Genomic DNA, 18,263 nt, shown 5'->3' with positions numbered 1-18,263 from the left:
GTATTGGGGATGAGAAGACAATGGTCCAGTCTGCCACCTGACATTGCCTGGAGGAAAGGCTGATCAGAGCGATTTGACAGGATTAGGGTCTTAACACCTTGCTTGAGGGATTATGCTGGACAGAGGAGGTGTGATGGAGTCCTAGAGAAATTGAGCAAACTGGCACGTTGATTTTCTATGAATTTTATAGATTTTAGTCCCTTTTGACATTGACAATTGGAAATAAATGGATATATTGTAGCGAAGAAGGTAAAGAAGACATGCCCCCCCCTTTCCGTATCAGTAATACTTTATTATTAAGTTTAAATTAAACGATATTGTGTTATAGTGTGCACCACCCTGATATGTTTTATGATATGGTGCTGCAGAATACTTGCTTCATATAATTAAATAAAAATATTCCCCTAGGCTTTTTAACCTGGTATTTCACTGCTATTTGTTTATTTTACTGTTTTATTTATTTATTTGTATGAACTACCTTGGACATGCATAAAGATAAATACTGACTGCACACTGATTCAGAATCCAGCAAATAGGATATCCAGTAGCTTGTTTTCAGTCCTGTGATGATGATCTGGGTTCACGGAGCAGGTCAGAGCTGAGAACTGTCTTTTTTATTTTTATTTTTAAGAGGGGGTGTCCAGTAACAATGGGATTATGGAAGTGTAAGAATGGACCATTAAATTACTGGAGACCAGAGACGTTTACCTGAATGTTGCCAGTAAGAATCACCCACGATCGGTGTCCCTCAAGGCCAGTTTATTTTATCTGAGATCATTTATGAAGATGGGTAAAAGCGCAAAGGGGCCAGCGTGCAAATGAATGGAATATACCACACTCAGTTGAACTTGGGTTTTTCTTTCTTTCTTTCTTTCTTCTAGGCACTTGCTTGAGGCGAGGCAATTTAGCAGTTTGAGGATTAACAACACCCAGTGGGCAACACTAAAGGGCTGCCATAAACCGCTTTCCTTCTCAGCCCTCCCGACCTGCAATATGAGGTTGATAGTAATAATATTAAAAAATGAATTACATTGACAGGCACGTGTGACATCCTCTCCGGTCCCGCCTCACCCCGCCTGCAAAATGGGGTAAAAAGGAAAACAAAACACCGTGGACAATATCTGTGCAGGGCAATTTTTAAGATGTTGCCAGAAAACGTTGGAAATTGAAAGAAAAAGAATGACCGGGACTGGGGAGAAGGTCCCCATCCCTAGGGGAGAGGGAAGTCTTCGCATTCGCCATTGCCTCTTAGGCAGGGGTCTGCAACCTTTAAGACAAAAAGAGCCACTTGGACCCGTTTCCGAAGGAAAAAAAAACTGGGAGCCGCAAAACTCGTCATTATAAAAATAACTTTTTTGTCACTTTTTTATTTTTTCTTTGTTTACTCCTCCTCATAGAAATAAACGTTAAATTAACAAGTTACCTTTTTGTGTGTGTGTGTGTGTTCTTCACTCCCCTTCAAAACAGTGACCAGCGTACATGCCCCCTTTCAATGCAGTGACCAGCGTACATGCCCCTTACAATGTAGCGGGCGGGCGGGCGGGAAGGTGACGTCGGGACGGTGCGTGACTAATGCACGCACTGCCCCCATGCGACGTCACAGCCAGTACAGCGCCCGCCACAGTGGGGAGTGTCGGGGCACACAATGCGGCTCTTCCCCTCGCTAGTATTCACCCCGGAGCCGTGGCAAAGGTGTAAAAGAGCCACATGCGGCTCCGGAGCCGCGGGTTGCAGACCCCTGCTCTTAGGGAACAGCAGCTACAAAATTCAGAGGGGAAACATGGCGTCAGAAGTAACGGAGCAGACCCATCTTTTAGACAAAGGAAAGGCTAGTCTGCTACTGTTTACCTCTGTGTGGGCGGAGTAAACCTGAGACGGGAGAAAAAGGAGCCCCGTTTTCAAGCGGGAGGGAAGGGGCGGTTCCGGGGCGAGCTGTGATTGGCAGGGTCCTAGAGGGGCGGTCCCGACCTTGCCCCGCCTCCCTCTTTGCACGCCCCGCGCTCTGATCTTCGCCCCGAGGCGGGGACTCCGGACTCCAGACTTTCTGCGCCACGGCGGGAGATGGAGGTCTTCTCGGGACGCCGGGCTCTGGTGACGGGGGCGGGCAAAGGTACCGGCCAGGGGTCTCCGGCCTGAAAGCAGCGGCCCCCGCGCACCCTCTCCGGTCATTTAAGAGGCATTTCCTTACTCCTTTTTGCAGGAATCGGCCGGGCTGTGGCGGTGGCGCTGAGCCGTGCCGGGGCCCAGGTGGTCGCGCTGAGCCGGACCCAGGCGGATCTCGACCACCTGCAAAAGGAGGTAGTCCTTCTTCAATGCCTCTTTCAGAAAAGCTCGTGTAGGGTCGTCAAGCTTCTGAGAGGGCTCTTACTGGCTGGGGTTGCCCACACTCATGCTCCCACCTGCCGACCAGCTGATCCCATATAGATAGCTGATCTTCATGGAGACCCGGTGCTGAGAAAAGCTTCCTTGTTGAATTTCTTAACACTACCTACACTATTCAGCGTGTAGGAGCATTGCAGTGATGCCTCGGGTTAAGTACTTAATTCGTTCCGGAGGTCCATACTTAACCTGAAACTGTTCTTAACCTTAAGCACCACTTTAGCTAATGGGGTCTCCTGCTGCCGCCGCGCCGCTGGAGCCCGATTTCTGTTCTTATCCTGAAGCAAAGTTCTTAACCTGAAGCACTATTTCTGGCTTAGTGGAGTCTGTAACCTGAAGCGTATGTAACCTGAGATACCACTGTACTGAGAAACAATGTATAGCGGGGGCGGGAGGAATTATCTGCCTGCACAGTTTTGCCTTCCATGCAGTTTTCACCTGTGGCACTATTTGTGTGATTATGATTAATGCAGGGTACAAAATGCGAAAGGCACATTCCAACGTGTGTAGATCTTACATAGAATCGTACGAGTTGGAAAGGAGCACAAGGATCATAATTCTAAGCCAACCCCGGTAATGCAGGAATCTTTCGCCCAACTTGGGGCTCAAACCCACGACGCTGAGATTAAGAGTCTCATGCTCTCTACCAACTGAGCTATCCCTCATCCAAGATGTTACATTCTCATATGAGATGCAGACGATGTCACACACACTTGTGTAAAAGTGCCCCTAATGATACAGAATTAATTTCAGGGTGAAGATAGGATCTGACAACCCTAGTCTTGAACCATCAACCACATACGTCTTCAACCTATTCTGTGCGTCTGTATGTTTGTTGGAAGAACAGGAACTGGGGCACCAGCAGACCCAGATTCTCTTCTGCTCCACTAGTTTAACCCTGATCTCTATCTGTTTTCTCTGTTCTTAGTGCCCTGACATCCAGACGCTATGCATAGACTTAGGAGACTGGGAGGCCACAGAGGCAGCACTGAGCACAGTGGGAGATATTGACCTGTTGGTGAATAATGCTGCTGTAGCACTGCTGCAACCATTCCTACAGGTGACCAAGGAGGCCTTTGACAGGTAATCCCAGACCCGGGGCTACAGGCAGGTTCCCTTGTTGGTATCTGGTGGTTAGGGGAAGAGATGCCTAATTTCACACTGCAAGCTGTCATACAATTATGTGCCTTGCAGATTCTCACTCTGAGCCCTTGAGGCTTTCTGCATCCAATCCTGAAAGATGTGTAATAAAGCCAGATTGAGGTTGAATCCTGACAAGACAGAAGTACTGCTTTGGGGGGACAGAGAGCGGGCAGGTGTGGGGTACTCCCTGGTCCCAAATGGGACAACTGTGCCCCTGAAGGACCAGGTGCGCAGCCTGGGAGTCATTTTGGACTCACAGCTGTCCATGGAGGCACAGGTCAAATCTGTGTCCAGGGCAGCTGTTTACCAGCTCCATCTGGTACGTAGGCTGAGACCCTATCTGCCTGTGGACTGTCTCGCCAGAGTGGTGCATGCTCTGGTTATCTCCCGCTTGGACTACTGCAATGTGCTCTACGTGGGGCTACCTTTGAAGGTGACTCGGAAACTACAACTAATCCAGAATGCGGCAGCTAGACTGGTGACTGGGAGCGGCCGCCGAGACCATATAACACCGGTCTTGAAAGACCTACATTGGCTCCCAGTATGTTTCCGAGCACAATTCAAAGTGTTGGTGCTGACCTTTAAAGCCCTAAACGCCCTCGGTCCAGTATACCTGAAGGAGCGTCTCCACCCCCATCATTCTGCCCGGACGCTGAGGTCCAGCGCCGAGGGCCTTCTGGCGGTTCCCTCATTGCGAGAAGCAAAGCTACAGGGAACCAGGCAGAGGGCCTTCTCGGTAGTGGCGCCCACCCTGTGGAACGCCCTTCCAGCAGATGTCAAAGCAATAAACAACTACCTGACATTCAGAAGACATCTTAAGGCAGCCCTGTTCAGGGAAGTTTTTAACGTGTGATTTTACTGTATTTTTGGTTTTTATGGAAGCCGCCCAGAGTGGCTGGGGAGGCCCAGCCAGATGGGCGGGGTATAAATAATAAATTATTATTATTATTATTATTTATCCTAGATTGATGTTTTCATTTTAATCTGTCCCAGTTTGCCAAATAAAAGAGCTGCTCACTGAGGCGCCAACCACAACTCTTCCTGCCGCTGGAGAGAGGGGCGGAGAGGCTAGTTTTATTTTATCTGCTTGGTTATTGTCAAGGCAGATCCGTTGCTAAAATAGGGGGGCAGTGCTCTGTTTGCAGGTTACAAATGTTGTCCCTGCATATTTTGGTCCCTAGCAGTAATCTCAAGGCATTGCTGTCTGCTTTGCTTTGCATATTTAATCTGACTTTGCTTTTATGTAGGTCATTCAATGTCAACCTTCGGGCCGCACTGCACGTCTCCCAGGTGAGAAGTCTGCGCGGTGTTGGGAGGGCAATGCTCACTTCTGAGCTGCCAAGCAAAAGGCTCAGAGGCTGGGCTAGTATTCTGGCCTCCCGTAGGAATCCTAGCTCAATCCTATGCATGTTCACTCTGAAGTAAACACTCACAAATAAACGATGGGATTTACTCCCCAAGTAAGTGCATAGGACCACAGCCTTAAGGTGGTAAACATGTAGAGCAGGCATCCCCAAACTCAGCCCTCCAGATGTTTTGGGACTGCAAGTCCCATCATCCCTGACCACTGGCCCTGTTAGCTAGGGATGATGGGAGTTGTAGTCCCAAAACATCTGGGGATGCCTGATGTAGAGCTTTGACCATGCTGTCGCGTGCTCATTCAGGGCTGAGGTACATTAGAAATTCTCCATGTAACTGCTCCTCTGTGTTCAAGGCTTGTCTTTAGTTACAATGGTGATAGTGCACATTAAACCCCAAGCTACAATGTCCTCACCCCTTTATCGGGTGCCATGCGTTTCAGATTGTTGCTCGGAAACTGATTGCCAGGGGAGCACCAGGTGCAATTGTGAATGTCTCGAGCCAGGCGTCTCATCGGGCTCTGACCGATCATACGGTTTACTGTGAGTAAAACTACAAGGTTTTTGCTGCTGTCCTTCCTGCTAAACACAGGTGGAATCTGCAAGCAGTGATTGCAGTGACAACGTTGCCTCAAGCCATGCTTGTTCAAGCTGGCCATAGATGAGAGTGTGAGGGGCAGGATTGGGGTGTGGGGATGAGCAGGCAGCAACCCAGGACACTAAATTCTCTTGTTGTGTTGAAGGTTCCACCAAGAGTGCCTTGGATATGCTGACAAAGACAATGGCTCTGGAGCTGGGTCCCCATAAGGTAAGAACTGAACCTTGATGAATTATTTATAAGAATGTGAACATCTGGAGTGAAAAGGCCATGAGAACTATAGTGCAGTCAGAGTAGAGTAAACAGAGGCTAATAGTGGTTGAATCAGGATATATGCCTATGGCAGTGTTGAGGAACCTGTGTCCCCCCCACCAAATGTTGTTAGACTACAATTCCTATCAGTCTCAGTCAACATGGCCACATGGTCAGGGATGATGGGAGTTGTAGTCCAAGAACATCTGGGAAGGCCACTTGGTTCATCATCCCTGATGTAGGCCAAAGAGGAAAACTCAGCTGGATCCTGCCCTGAAGGTAATCAGGTTGAATAAGTCAGAATCATGTATATATTCCTACATGCCAGTTGGGAAAATCTCTGTCTCTGGAGATTTCTGTTTATGGACAAGAATGGTTATAAAAGAGGGGGAAGATCTGAAAGCCCCAGCAGGTGTCCTGCTGGCATGTGTGGGCTAAGCCTGCATTCATTATCTACTTTCCTGTCCTTGCTTTTTCAAGATTCGGGTGAACAGTGTGAACCCCACGGTGGTCATGACGGACATGGGCCGCCTCAACTGGACTGATCCCCAGAAAGCTGGACCTATGATTAGCCGCATCCCATTGGGGAAATTTGCAGGTAACTTGAAGCATCAGTTTCCCACAAGGAGCGCAAGTGGGGGCCTCTGTAGCTTTGGAAACCTAGTAGAAAAGAGAAGAGCATGGCAGCCTCCTCTGAGTAACATGGAACAGTTGAGATTGCCTCTGACTTCCCCCAAAATACCCTGCTTCCACTGGCCTAAAGGGATTGTGTCTCAAAATGAAGGAGGATTGCTTACCATTTAAGATCATGGCAAATGGACATCCTTCCAGGGACAGGCAAAACTGCTATTTCCCCTTTTCCTGATAGACATGTAGCTAGTCAGTACGTGCAGTAGTCAGTAGTCAGGAGAGTGCAGTTGTCACACAGGGGCTATACTACCCCTGTCCTGTATGGATTTGCTCGAAAAGCACACAATCCGTTGAAAACTGCCTTGGGAGAAATCACATGCAGGAGTCCTATCACATGTATAACTGGTTGACAGACTCCAGTTAGTATCTGCCAGAGAGAACAGTCTTGGGGCAGGGCTACAGCACATATGGAAGTGCAAGGATGGGGAAGATCTCGTTTGGAGTTTGGGGCATTTCATCCACCTCTGAAAGCCCAAGGGGATTCCGTGGACTTGATTGCCTAGAGCTGCCTCTGGTCTATCGTTACAGAGGTGGACGATGTGGTGAACAGCATCCTCTTCCTGCTGAGCAACCAAAGCAACATGACGACAGGTGCCATGCTGCCAGTCGACGGAGGATTCCTTGCCTGCTAAAATCCAGCATTTGCTTCCGTCTTCCCTGTGTTGATTTTTTTCCCCTACTGAGTCATCCGGAACAGACTGAGACGTGGAATGGAATTCTGTGGAACATGGATGGGGAACTTGCCGCAACTCTAGATCTTCATGGGCCCCAGCTCCCATCAGCCTGGCCAATAACCAGGGATGACGGATGTTGTGGCCGCAGAGAGACAGACCAAGTGGGTTCCATTAGTGGATGCATGCGGAAAGTGAGGGCCGTAGGACGCTTGCTTCTGCCGCTGATCCTGAACAAATCACACTTCCTTACTTATGGAGAAATGTTTATTGTATAAAATAAGAGGTGTTCAGCTCATCACTCTACACGATGATTAAAAACTGGACCCGTCTCCATCCCAACCCCTCCAAAGCTCTCCCTGCTCCATCCCCCAGTCCATCCCACCTGACAAAAGGAAGGGGTTGGCCATAACCCTTTCCACCTGCATCATCTTTAATCTTACAGAAAGGTTCCTGCCATCTGGCCCTGTCCTGCTCAGGCTGGACAAGGTAAAGAGGCCTTCCTCCAACTCTCCATCTTTGGGAGAGCTGATGGTCTGTAAAACCAGCTGAGGAGCAGCACACAGGCTGATATCCTGAAAGGCGAAGGCAGCTTGGGATGGCACAGAGCTGCACTGATCATTTAGCTTTGCTAGTGTCTCGTGCAAATAAAGCACTATAAAGGCTGCTTCTTCAACCTGTGTCCCGTTTGTCTTTCCCTGCCCCAGCTGGGGTTTGTTACCTGCTCCTGCCACAATGCTCTAGCACCAATAGAAGTAGTAATAAAGGGCTGGTCTTTCCATTCATGCATTACCCCCCCCCCCGGCATGGAGACACGGGGAGCATGCACCTCCCACCGCTCCACCCTGGGGGTGGGACAGCATTGAGCTCCTCCTCCTCCCATGCGGCCCTTTTACATCGACACAGACGTTAAATCAAAGAGACATTTAAAAAACACTGACTTCGTACATGATGAAGGGCCCCGCCTCTCCCATTGCGGGAACACCCAGCGAACGCTTCCTCCTGGCACATACAAGGAGGAGACACCCATAACATGCTGAACTCAGACGCCCTTAGAACACGGTGCACTTCTTGCCAGGCTTCTTCACGGGGGGAGGACAGAGCACAGCACGGATGGCTTCATCAAAGACGGTCTTGAGGCCACGCTGTGTAAGGGCAGAACACTCTAGGTACTTGACTGAACCTGGAGGAATTCAGGAGACAACATGACTTAGGGAGAGTTGCGATTTCTCTGCTTCCCCCTCAGATCCTTAAACCTTGATTATAAAATTCTTCTTTGGGGGGGAAGCAAGGTTCTAGTGCACATGATAGACAAAAAGATGGAAAAGCACAGAGGCTAACACTTCTAATTGTTGGGAGAATGCTGTGTCCCCCTCAGTTCACCATTGCTTCCTGTAGCCCCCGCTTCCAAGACTCACCAATTTCCCTGGCCATAGCTAGACCCTGAGGGTAGGTAATGGGAGCCAGCTTCTTGTCACGCAGTCTCTCAATGGTGTCCTTGTCATCCCTCAGATCCAGCTTGGTGCCCACCAAAATGATTGGTGTGTTGGGGCAGTGATGTCGAACTTCTGGGTACCACTGAAAATGAGAAGCAAGGGAGTGAATATCCTTGACGGCAGAAGTTACTGTGCACTAGAAGCAAAATGGTACCCAAGGATAGGTGGCCCTTCCTGACTCTTTGCTTTGCCAAAGATGCCTGGGAGAGGCCTTTTGGAAAATATCCTGATTCTACTTCACTGACTTTTAATCCTGTCCTTGAGGCATCACTCATGTGCTTTGGGCAGCAAGATGAAAGGCACCCTCTGCCAATCTGTGGCTAGGCTGCTACGAACAGGCCTACCTCTTGGTAGTCACTTCTGTATTCTTAAGAGAAAACCTCTTACCTTGGCTCGGACGTTTTCAAAGGAAGCTGGGCTCACCAGTGAGAAGCAAATCAGGAAAACATCCTGCAAGGATACAAGCAGGATCCATGACGAGGGTGGTATGTAACTTCTGATGAAACAACAGGTGTAGGAAATGCATATTGTGTCCCAATACTGTCCTCTCAATTTAGCCCCCGCCCCAAAATACCAGATTTCACAAAAGGGATGTGTAATATTGGCTTAATTTTTTATTGAACTGACTGAAGATTTCTCTCATGGTCACGTAATTCAAACTTGTTTATCGCAGAAAGAACATGGAATGCACTCGTGCATAGTCTACAAGAGTACTGCCTAGTTTGGTAGACGTGGAGGAGCCTTTCTCTAAAAGGAGATATAATCCGAGTCCACTTGTGGAGGGGCAGCCTCATCACTTACCGTCTGTGGGTAGGAAAGAGGCCTTAGCCTGTCATAGTCTTCTTGTCCTGCTGTATCCCACAGTCCCAGGTTTACTGGCTTCCCATCTACCATGACGTTGGCAGAATAATTATCAAACCTGGAGGGGGAAATGTTCCATCAGCAACAGAGAATCACTCTCTACTCCACCATCACAGGTCACACCCTCAGTATCACAGTGTGATCCTATACATATCTACTCCCACTGAGCAATTCGGATTACTCCCAAATAGGTGGGTTTCAGATTGCAACCTTAATTCCATGCTAGATTAATTGTGCTGGAATACTTCCCACTAAATACTTCTCTTTCTAAAGCAGTAACTATTCACTACACATTTTAGGGCATCCCCTCAATCACATTGCTTTATTTCTTCCTCCACCACACTTAAATCACATATGTTGTCTAACCTAATGGTGCCTGAAAAGTAGTAGCACAGTCTCTTCTTCTACCTCCCTACCCCTGCCTGTCTTTATTAAAAATATTATTTTCCTCCCGTAACATTTGTTCTTTTTGATTTTATATAGTGAAATAGCTCTGTTTTGTAATGTTAAACCCCATTAATTTAAAAAGCCCTCAGGAGAAACAGGCACTGATAATGAGAGGCATTTAGGAGGGGCGATTAACATCAGCAGCCCCACTGTGAAAGCAGTCTTAGGACAACCTGCAAGCAGGACACTTTTCAATGATGTCAGAAGGGCCATTTGCTGAATGGAGAAATAAGAAAGATCACAGCCATAGTGGTGGGCATTCTAGGATTATATATTAAGTGATCTGTTGAACTTCCCTTTTAATTCTGCTTCCAGTTGAGAGCAGAAAAGCAATGCCTCAGGATTGTTAAAGCGTGCTAGAGCAGAAGTAACCTGAGTTAATCTGTATATTACATTTCAGTAAGTTACTCAACAAGCAATCTGTACAGAGGTGGAGAATAAGTTTAACAACAACCCTTTCTCTGTTACTTTCCAAGTGAAAGTATGGTAGAAGCATGTAAATGATATGACTCTAGTGAACATTTCCCATAGTGCTATTATTCTTAAGCACAATCCTTGAGGGATGCTATAGCCATCGCAACCAGAGCTATTTTACCCAACAAAATTCCACATAAGAAAAGCAGGCATATAGATCATCTGTGCTTTTTTTTTTTGCTATGTGTGGACACACACTGGAAAACAATGGCTAATTACAGCTTCCCTGCAGATGTGCCTACAGCAAAATACTTCTTTTTATTTTTAAAGTCATTTGTGTTTAGTAGACTATTGCTCAATTTGTTCCACTTCAAGTGTCCCTAGGAGTCCCAGTTCTTTCAATACCCAGAGTATCAGCATCCCAGTGTGGGACTTCTACAAACCACCATATTATCTTCGCATGCATGTTATCCCACAACTATGTAGTAGGACCTTTATACTCACACAGTGGGGATGTATTCTCCGGGGAAGGCATTTGTCGTGTAGCTGATCAACAGACAGGTCTTCCCCACAGCCCTGAAGAAACGAAAGCAGAGCCGTACAGCATAGACACAACAGGATGGCACAGAGCGGGGCTGAGAGGGGGGAAATGGGGTGCATTTCCCCAATTCTCAGCCACTGGATCAGATCTAGATTTTTGTATGGGTGATCTAGCCTTAACACACCCAAACTTCTTCCTTCAGTGACATTGTTCTATGGGGCAGAAAACACACCTTATACAGCAGGGGTACCCAATGTTCTACACTCATCAGCCCCAGCCAGCTTGGCCATGATCAAGATAACTGGAGTTGTAGTATGGCAACAACTGGAAAGCTACCCTTCCCTTATAGTGAGATTCTTCACACACTACTAATCTGGGCTCATAATAACCTAAAAAAACACCCCTCATTGTTGAGACTAACAGGGTGCAATTGGGTTAAAAAGTGAAAACACAATTAATAGCCAAGGATTTTAAGTTCCAACAGGAAAAATGGTGTTCAACGATCCTGCATTTAAGCTTGCTTTTTGCATACCAAGGATCTCTCACTGGCCCAGCCAGCAAGCACAAAAGCCAAAGGGACAAATTTTCACCCATATGATCTCATGTACATGAGAATACATGTGAAAACCATTTGGTAGGAAACAAATGTATTGCTCTCTACTGTCCTTTCTCTGCAACACACATAAAAAAAAAAGGATGCTTGTGATATAATGTCTGTGGACTGATTCTGTTAAGATCAGCACCAGCATTGTCTAATGGCAAGCCATTGCATAGGGAGAGGTCACGCACCTTGTACCCAGTCACAGCATTCCCTTCCCATGTGCTGGAAATTTCCTTTGCATGCTCGCACTTCTGATTCTTAGCCATTTCCCCATCTCACTGGGTATGGTTTATAGCAGGCAGTGTTGTGTGTGTTTTTTTTGTCTTCAGGGGGTACTCAAGAGCACGCAGTACTGTCACCTTTTGTTGTTGTTGTTAACAAGCGTCGCACTTGCTGTAAGAACTTCATGCTGAGTACCAGCACCTATTTTTCTAGGGGGTGGGGGCGGGGAAGCATTGAAAGCAGGAATTGCCAACATCTGCAAACAGGGAGATTATTTTAACTTTTCTTTGAGTAAAGGTCTGAACAGATTGGGTGAGAGGTGCAGTTTGACCATGTTAGAATTATGCACTGTAACGTTTTTATTTATCTTTGTAATCATGCAGAAAGACAGTCTTCTCATATCAGTGGAGCAATGGGGATACCCCAAATCAATGGTGGCAGGGAAGTTGGACCACCCAATGCCTTGCGATAAATACCACGTGGCATTTACAGAATGCTTTTTGAGCATTCAACGTGATTCGTGTGCATCGCCTAAATAATACTAAGAACCCACTGTAAGACAGGTCAGAGCTATTGGAAGGGGAAGCCAGGGAACCTGAAGCTGAGAGATTGGGGTGGTGGGAGATTGATTCGCTAGGGCAATAATGAGGTGGGGAGGGGAGAAAGAGAGTCAGAAGAGGGCAGACAACCACCACAAAAATAGCTGACTGTGTTTGAACCAGATCCTCTGTGCTAAAGGGCCAGCCACAGAGTTCACCATTAAAGTGATGTCTGAACTAGGGGCTCCTGACTTCACACCGCCATTTATCACATCTGTATTGCACCCTTCTTCTAAGGAGCTAAGGGAGCATACCTAATATCACCTCCTCTTTCTCACCCCTATGGGGTAGGATAGGCTGAGACTCTGTGATTTGCCCAACCCGCCCCCCAGCAGGGCTTTGAACCCAGGCATCTGTGTTCCATGACTGACATGCCTTCTACAACACACTACATGCTGCTGACGCCTTGGCCCCAGGACAGTTCCCTAAATCCCTGAATCCATCTACCAACATAGTTATTTGAGCACAATACTGTATTCCTTTGCTGGCCCGAACATTTGAGGTGGCTGGTAACCATCCTTGGGATTCACCCTGCACCAGGGCTTATTGCTGTCAGCTTGCCAAGCTATCTTCACACATCCTCCTGGCTGGTGGCACTTAAACCCATGGCTCTGTGCGTGTGTGAGAGAGAATGGCACTCGATCAAGACTGGGCATTTGCCCATCTCTGCCAATCCGCAGGGCGGTCATATCATTTTAGGATTCAAAGAAGGAAACACACCTTATCTCAGCCCGCCTCGCTGAATCGGTATCAGATCCCCATCACAATAAAAGCAGCCGCCCCGCTCCTCGATCCAGTTGTGTGTATGTGCGCGGGAGAGGCGGGGAGGCGTTGCGCGAAAGGGAAGGCGAAGGGCTTTCATAAAAGCTCCCACCAAACCACATGGCGATGCTAAGTGCGGAAACCCGGAGGACGAACAGAGGGGCAGATCAGAAGCGTGGGGTGGGTGGGAGCCTTCCCTGGAGACCCTAGGAGCCAACTGCTAGGGGGCCGAGGTCCCTTCGCCCTCGCCCCCATAAAATATTTGATGCCCCCCCCAAGTTGACGAGTGTTGCCATTCAAATAGTATGCGTGCGCCTTGTCTTGTGATTGAATACGTGGGGTGGGGCTTACCTCCCCCCCCCCCAATATTTTTATTCAAGTTGGCACCCCTGCTGGAGACTGCAGCAGAAAGGGGGGCGGCAGCACAGAAGAATGAGAGGAGAGGGGCGGCGGGCAGCTATGATCAGGGGCAAAGGCTGGCAAGGCAATGGGGGGGGGGGTTCGTAGGGCAACAATAGGTGCGTGTGTAAGGGGCGCGCGCGCAGGCATAGGAAAGCAGGCGCCTCCCCAAGAGGCAGCTAGATGGGCGTGTGCTCAGGTCCCCTCTGCTGGTGGAAACCCACCCCCCTCTTCCCCCAGACGCCCCCCCTCTCCCTTCCAGTGCACCATCCTCTTCCTCTCCGCGAGGCGTCGGCGTTCATTCTCCCCCCGCTAGCCCAGAGCCCCACCCTTGAGGTCCCCTGCCGCCTGGGCCGAGCGCCAGCCTCGCCCATCCGCGCCCCCCGACGGCGATGCCTTCCGGCGGCGCTCACCCGTCTCCCACGACCACACACTTGATGGCCTGCATCTAGCCCCGGCTGCGATGGCGGCGGCGGCGGCGGGCGCCGGGCTCCGTGTGCCTCGTCTTCTTTGGCGATGGATGCCGCCCGCAGCCGCAGTGAACGAGAGAGCGGGAGGGAGGGAGGAGAGGGAGCGAGCCAGAGAGAGAGAGAGAGAGAGAGAGAGAGAGAGAGAGAGAGCCGGGCGGGGCCAGGGAAGGAGGAGGCGGCAGCGTGGGAGTCCTGTGGCCCCTCCCTGCCACCCCTGGACTCGCGTCGGCGGAGCCGTGTGGAAGGAAGCGGGGCAGAGCAGAGGCACCTTGCAGGAGATGCCCAGATCTTAGGACCCAGCAGACGCCTAGGGAGCAACCCGCGGTAGCTTAGCAACTGACTGGTGCACTGCCTGGTGGCGCCTGGGACAGCAGCAGCCAGCACCGTCGGCGACGGGGGGGGGGGGGGAATGGTCAGAATCGGGCCCTTTGCAATCACAGAACCGGGGAGTTGGAAGGGGGTCCCAGAGGGTCGTCTAGTCCAACCCCCTGCAATGCAGGAATCAGGGCTACAGAACCCCTCCAATCCACCTCTGTTTAGAAACTTCCAGCGAAGGAGAGCCCGGTGCCTGCAAAGGCAGCCTCTTCTAGTCTAATAGTTATTTGCTGCCTGCATTTATGCCCTGCCTTTTTTGCCAAGGTGCTCCAGATCCTGGAAGAACAGGAGTAGAGCCCCGGCTGGGTCACAGCAAGGGTTCATTCTGCCCTCCCAGTGGCCAGTCAGGCACCCATAAGTAGCCCCATAGCAGGGCATGGCCTCAACAGCATTGGCCCCACTTGTGTTTGAGTGGCAGACTACCACCACCTCCAACACAGGTGTAGCCAGGGTTTATGGTCTTTTTTGGGGGGCGGGGGAGAGCATCACTTGGTTAAGTATTTTTTATTAATTTACTTGATTTGCCCCCTGTCCCCTTTGGCCACTCCCATGACTTCCAATACATGTTATCCTCACAACAAGCATGCGAAGTAGGTGAGGCTGAGAAAGTGTGGCCCAAGGTCACCCCATGAGAACTTAATGGCTGAATGGAAATTCGAACCCTGGCTTCTCTGGCCCTAACTCCAAGAGGTGGGCAAATATGTGAGGGTGGATGACCATCTGTCATAGATGCTTTAGCTGAGATTGCTGCTGATGGGAGCTGGATCCCAACATTACCTGGAGGACCAGAAGTGCCCTTCCCTGTGGGGAGTCAAACACTGCAACCACTACATTACCGTAGGGGGTTGGCACCTTTCTGCTGGCATGGCCACTGCACCTTTAAATGTCTACAGCAGTCTGATGCTGCTGTTTATCTTCTGAGTCAGATTGAAGTAATTGTTATGTGTGCACAGTATGGTTATTCTGTTGTGAACCACCCTGTGGCCGCATATAAAGAGTGATGCTGACATTCCTTAATAAATAAGCATGTAGGCACTCCGCTACAACAGAAAGGGCTGTGGCTCAGATCTGCTTTGGCTTTGTGTGGAAGAGGTCCAAGATTCACTCGCTGGCATCCCCAGGGTAGGGCTGGGAATGTCTTCTGCCTGAAATCCTGGAGAGCTGCTTGCCTGCCAGTGTTGGCAATACTGAGTTACAAGGCTGTGTCTTCATTGCTATTACAGTGGTACCTCAGGTTACAGACGCTTCAGGTTACAGACTCCGCTAACCCAGAAATAGAACCTCAGGTTAAGAACTTTGCTTCAGGATGAGAACAGAAATTGTGCGGCAGTGGCACGGTGGCCCCATTATCTAAAGTGGTACCTCAAGTTAAGAACAGTTTCAGGTTAAGAACAGACCTCCGGAACGAATTAAGTTCTTAACCCGAGGTACCACTGTATAAGAGAATGAGGGAGGCATCCATGGTGAGTTCTGGCACCTTTTTTTCTAGAAAAATAGCACTGGATCATGTAGCCATTAGTGTCTTGAGGCTAAGTGGCAGCCCTGGCCGTGCACTGCAAGTGTAACTCTGTGGCTATGGTCAGTAACTTGTTTTACAGAGCTACTTTGAGGGCATCCTGTCAAATGGGATGAAAGAGGTTAGCCCTTATGCCCCATTACTGCAGCAACCAGCCTTTTAGTGCATCTCTGGAGTGGCAGAGGCGGGTCTGGAACTTCCAGTCGTTGGTTTCTCCTAAATTGTGACCTGGTGAGGAACTGTGATTTGAAGCCACAGAGCTCCATCTGGCAGCTATATTAGGGGGTTGGTTAAAAGCCCTGATACATAAACTCAAATGAACAGCCTAGTGGAGGCAGCTTCCCAGGCATAAGTGCAGAAACACCCAGCAGCTTTCCTTGCCCTGGAGGCAAACTCAGGCAAGCACCCCAACTCAACACAAGGAACCGTCTATGCAAATCACCATCTTTCCACAAAGCTGCTGGAAACCCAGGTGCCTGAGAACAGGTAACTGACACCCAGTATGGTGCCATGGTTATAGTGTTGGACTAGGGGCTTGGAGACCAGGGTTCAAATCTCCACTCGGCCATGAAGCTCACTCACGGCTTGACATTGGACCAGCCACTGTCTCAGTCTAGCCTACCTAACAGGGTTATTGTGATGATAAAATGGAGAGGGGAAGAGCCCTGTACACCACCTTGAGCTCCTTGGAGGAAATGTAATGATAACTCAGTTCCAGCACCTCTCATGTGGGCACCATTGCCATTATAAGAGAACAAGGGAAGCGTTCATGGTGAGTTCCGGCACCTCTTTTTCTAGAAAAATAGCACTGCGGGTGGCGCTGTGGGTTAAACCACAGAGCCTAGGACTTGGCGATCAGAAGGTCAGCGGTTCGCATCCCCGCGACGGGGTGAGCTCCTGTTGCTCGGTTCCTGCTCCTGCCAACCTAGCAGTTCAAAAGCACGTCAAAGTGCAAGTAGATAAATAGGTACCGCTCTAGCGGGAAGGTAAATGGCGTTTCCGTGCGCTGCTCTGGTTCGCCAGAAGCGGCTTACTCATGCTGGCCACATAACCCTGAAGCTCCCTAGGCCAGTAAAGCAAGATGAGCACCGCAACCCCAGAGTCGGCCATGACTGGACCTAATGGTCAGGGGTCCCTTTACCTTACCTTTATGTGTGTGTACATATAACGTTTTCTCTCAAACTCCACCCAAGAGAACTTATGAAATTATGGCATTCTCAGGGCCTGAGGGGGTGGAGTGGGGGAGCTGAGTTGTGTCTTTAGGATTGAAAATAGATTTGCCAACCATAGTTGCTGCTTGCTGCATCCATGGGGGGCACATTTCTTCTGATCTTTGCTATATAACTTCCTATCAAAGTCATGGTCTAGCAGTCAAGAGCAAGTTCAGGAAACCAATGTAGTTCTCTGGATAGCAGCCAAGCTGTGACCTAAGAGATGCAAAGCTAATTTCAACCATGTGTCTCTAGGCAAGTAATCATGTCTCTCCAGGGGCACCATTTGGGACCATATGCGATTATATTTCCAGCCAATGTACTGGTTCTATACAAGGAGTATTATAAGCCTTTGTACCAGCTATGCCTGTTTATTTTGCATTATGTAGAAAACCCTTTGTTTAATGCTGTTTAAACTGTATGTTCTTTTCGTGCAGCCCTTGCTAGGGCAGTGAATAAATAAATGCAAAGGTATTTCTTAGAAAGTATATTTGATTATTTTTTTTTTTATCTTGTGCATGTTTAATCGCGTAATGGCAACTTTTGTGTGCATTTAAAGTGTGACATGAGGCTCAGAGTCACTTTTAGTGTCATATATGACTACTCATCAGTTGCCACCCGCACATTACGGAAACCTCAAATTGGCACTGAGATTTAGTAAAATAGCTGAAGATGGTTGCTGATTTGCTGCCCCTTTCGATTAGCTCCCCAAAATGCAGGACAAGCCTAAGAGGGAACAAATTTCTGCTTTCCCACAAATCAGTCAGATCCCATTAAACACCATGCAAGGATTTTATTATTTTTAAGAGTCTGCCTCATAAAACCTGACGCCTGGGGCACTGTTGATGTGTGCATGGGGGAAGGGATGTCCTTGCCATTGGGCAGAGGGTTGCAGGGCACTGATTACTCCAGACAGTCATGAGCAAACAGCACTCAGGTTTCCTCCCAAACCATATAAACAAAGCTTTGAAAGAGCAAGAATAAACTAGGGTAGCTTTGTCCTTTTTCTCACCCCGCTGCCTTTGCAAACACTCTTCTCTAGCTGAGCTGTGTCCTTTCTGTCGCCAGCCATGTTGTTTTTCATATAAGCAGGAGGACGCAGTGTTAGTGAAGGCAGAAAAAGGGGCAGATGCTTGAAATCCCACCTCAAGCACATGCAATTCTCAAGCACTATTAAACCCACCACCAATAGATCATCCCTAAAACGGTAAGAAACTTGAAAAGCTACTGAAGATGTACAAAACTTTACAATTATATC

General features: G+C 48.8%; 2 protein-coding genes across 2 annotated transcripts; one reads left to right on the top strand and one right to left on the bottom strand.

The window, feature by feature from the left end:
- The first annotated feature begins 1,961 nt into the window (after positions 1-1,961).
- Positions 1,962-7,767, top strand: DCXR (dicarbonyl and L-xylulose reductase). The gene is made up of 8 exons (XM_083726095.1): positions 1,962-2,110; positions 2,201-2,298; positions 3,308-3,462; positions 4,770-4,812; positions 5,324-5,423; positions 5,624-5,688; positions 6,211-6,328; positions 6,949-7,767. The coding sequence occupies exons 1-8, from the start codon at positions 2,062-2,064 to the stop codon at positions 7,050-7,052; spliced, it is 732 nt and encodes a 243-aa protein (XP_083582221.1). The 5' UTR covers positions 1,962-2,061; the 3' UTR covers positions 7,053-7,767.
- Positions 7,341-14,202, bottom strand: RAC3 (Rac family small GTPase 3). The gene is made up of 6 exons (XM_083726096.1): positions 13,847-14,202; positions 10,814-10,885; positions 9,389-9,506; positions 8,975-9,037; positions 8,510-8,669; positions 7,341-8,274 (listed from the first exon to the last, which is right to left on the bottom strand). The coding sequence occupies exons 1-6, from the start codon at positions 13,879-13,881 to the stop codon at positions 8,144-8,146; spliced, it is 579 nt and encodes a 192-aa protein (XP_083582222.1). The 5' UTR covers positions 13,882-14,202; the 3' UTR covers positions 7,341-8,143.
- Positions 14,203-18,263: the final 4,061 nt, after the last annotated feature.

This window comes from Podarcis gaigeae (assembly GCF_964106915.1).
Source record: "Podarcis gaigeae genome assembly, chromosome: 2".
NCBI lineage: Eukaryota > Metazoa > Chordata > Lepidosauria > Squamata > Lacertidae > Podarcis > Podarcis gaigeae.
Note: the sequence above shows the minus strand (reverse complement) of the source record. Positions and strands in the feature narration are given on the sequence as shown.

Bases quoted from the DNA above. Each gene is read 5' to 3' on its own strand.
- DCXR (XM_083726095.1), top strand. From the start codon at position 2,062: ATGGAGGTCTTCTCGGGACGCCGGGCTCTGGTGACGGGGGCGGGCAAA. The intron at 4,813-5,323 runs GTGAGAAGTCTG...CATGCGTTTCAG, and splicing joins CCGCACTGCACGTCTCCCAG to ATTGTTGCTCGGAAACTGAT. The intron at 6,329-6,948 runs GTAACTTGAAGC...CTATCGTTACAG, and splicing joins CCCATTGGGGAAATTTGCAG to AGGTGGACGATGTGGTGAAC.
- RAC3 (XM_083726096.1), bottom strand. From the start codon at position 13,881: ATGCAGGCCATCAAGTGTGTGGTCGTGGGAGACGG. The intron at 10,886-13,846 runs GTGAGCGCCGCC...TCGTTTCTTCAG, and splicing joins TGTGTGGTCGTGGGAGACGG to GGCTGTGGGGAAGACCTGTC. The intron at 8,275-8,509 runs GTGAGTCTTGGA...GAATTCCTCCAG, and splicing joins AGCTATGGCCAGGGAAATTG to GTTCAGTCAAGTACCTAGAG.